Source organism: Antrostomus carolinensis, unplaced genomic scaffold (genome assembly GCF_000700745.2).
Source record: "Antrostomus carolinensis isolate BGI_N321 unplaced genomic scaffold, ASM70074v2 scaffold28724, whole genome shotgun sequence".
Classification (NCBI taxonomy): domain Eukaryota; kingdom Metazoa; phylum Chordata; class Aves; order Caprimulgiformes; family Caprimulgidae; genus Antrostomus; species Antrostomus carolinensis.
The window spans coordinates 318-1,413 of record NW_010310543.1 but is presented as its reverse complement, the minus strand read 5'-3'; the positions used below and the strand labels follow the sequence as shown (position 1 = coordinate 1,413).

Below are 1,096 nucleotides of genomic sequence, written 5' to 3'. Positions count from 1 at the left end.
TACTAATGGCACCGGCTTGGTGCCAAGCACAGGTACACCTGGACCACTCACCCTCCCTGCCCAGGCTCCAACAGGAGACCCCCAGCCACCTCCAAAGAGCTTCATGCTCTAGTCCAGGGACCCAACTCTTCTCTGGGAGCATTAGGCCAAGCCCCCCTCAACCACCCCCCAAAAACCAGGCAGCGGCCGTGGGGCTGTAGGAAGGACAGATGCCATAGGGCAACCACCCCCAGCACAGGCTCCTGCCTTTAAAAACCTACAATTTACATAAAACTGCCATTGTAAAACCTTCCCGCAGAGCAGCGCTGCGCGGGGAGCGGGGGATGAACCCACCCCAGGCAGAGCAAGACAAACCCTGAAGTCCAGATCCGGCAGGGACAGGTAGAGCCTGGGGGTGATGTGCCAGGGCAGCGGGCACTACCGGCAGGTGCAGGACTCTGCAATCATGTTCTCGTACTCCTTGTAGAGAATGCCACCGTCACGCTCGATCATGAGGACACTGATGGGGCTGTAGCGGTAGGGGACGCAGGAGGGTCGGGGCACGTTGGCATCCACCAGCTGATGGACAAAGCTCTGCACCACGGCGTGGTTGGGTGCGTGGTAGTCGTAGCGGAGCAAGCGGGGACAGATGCCCTTGCAGTAGCGTGGGTTGTAGCGGTGGGGAGCTATGATCCAGTGGTCCCAGCCCAGTTGGGCGAAGCTGACTGGGAAGGGGCGCAGGGAGCAGTCGCTCTTCTCCCCTCCCTGCTCCCTCAGGTAGCTGGGCAGGTCATGGGCCAGTGTCCCTGTGTCACGCCGGTGTCGGTGGGGCTCTGCCACTGGAGGTGCAAGCCCAGCCCGAGTATCGTTGAGGTAGAGGAGGAGGAAGGGGTGGCTGGGAGCCATGGGGGCATCGTGGCCCCTGGCCCGGCCAGCGTGCACACAGACATGCCGCAGCACCAGGCTCCCCACGCTGCTGTTCCCTGGCACAAGGTAAGGGGTGACATCTGCTTCAGCCCAGCCATGGCGGGGACGGGTGGCAGGGCTGAGCAGTGCCCCAGGTGTCTTGCTGGTGGCTGCCAACTCCAGGGCGCAGAGGAGGTGACCATGGACCAGT

General features: G+C 62.7%; 1 protein-coding gene across 1 annotated transcript; it reads right to left on the bottom strand.

Moving 5' to 3' along the window:
- Window positions 1-417: 417 nt before the first annotated feature.
- On the bottom strand, window positions 418-1,074 carry LOC104523771 (bone morphogenetic protein 15; the record flags this gene model as incomplete). Its single annotated transcript, XM_010166459.1, has 1 exon — window positions 418-1,074. A coding segment is annotated over one exon (657 nt), but the record flags the coding sequence as incomplete, so codon positions are not given.
- Window positions 1,075-1,096: the final 22 nt, after the last annotated feature.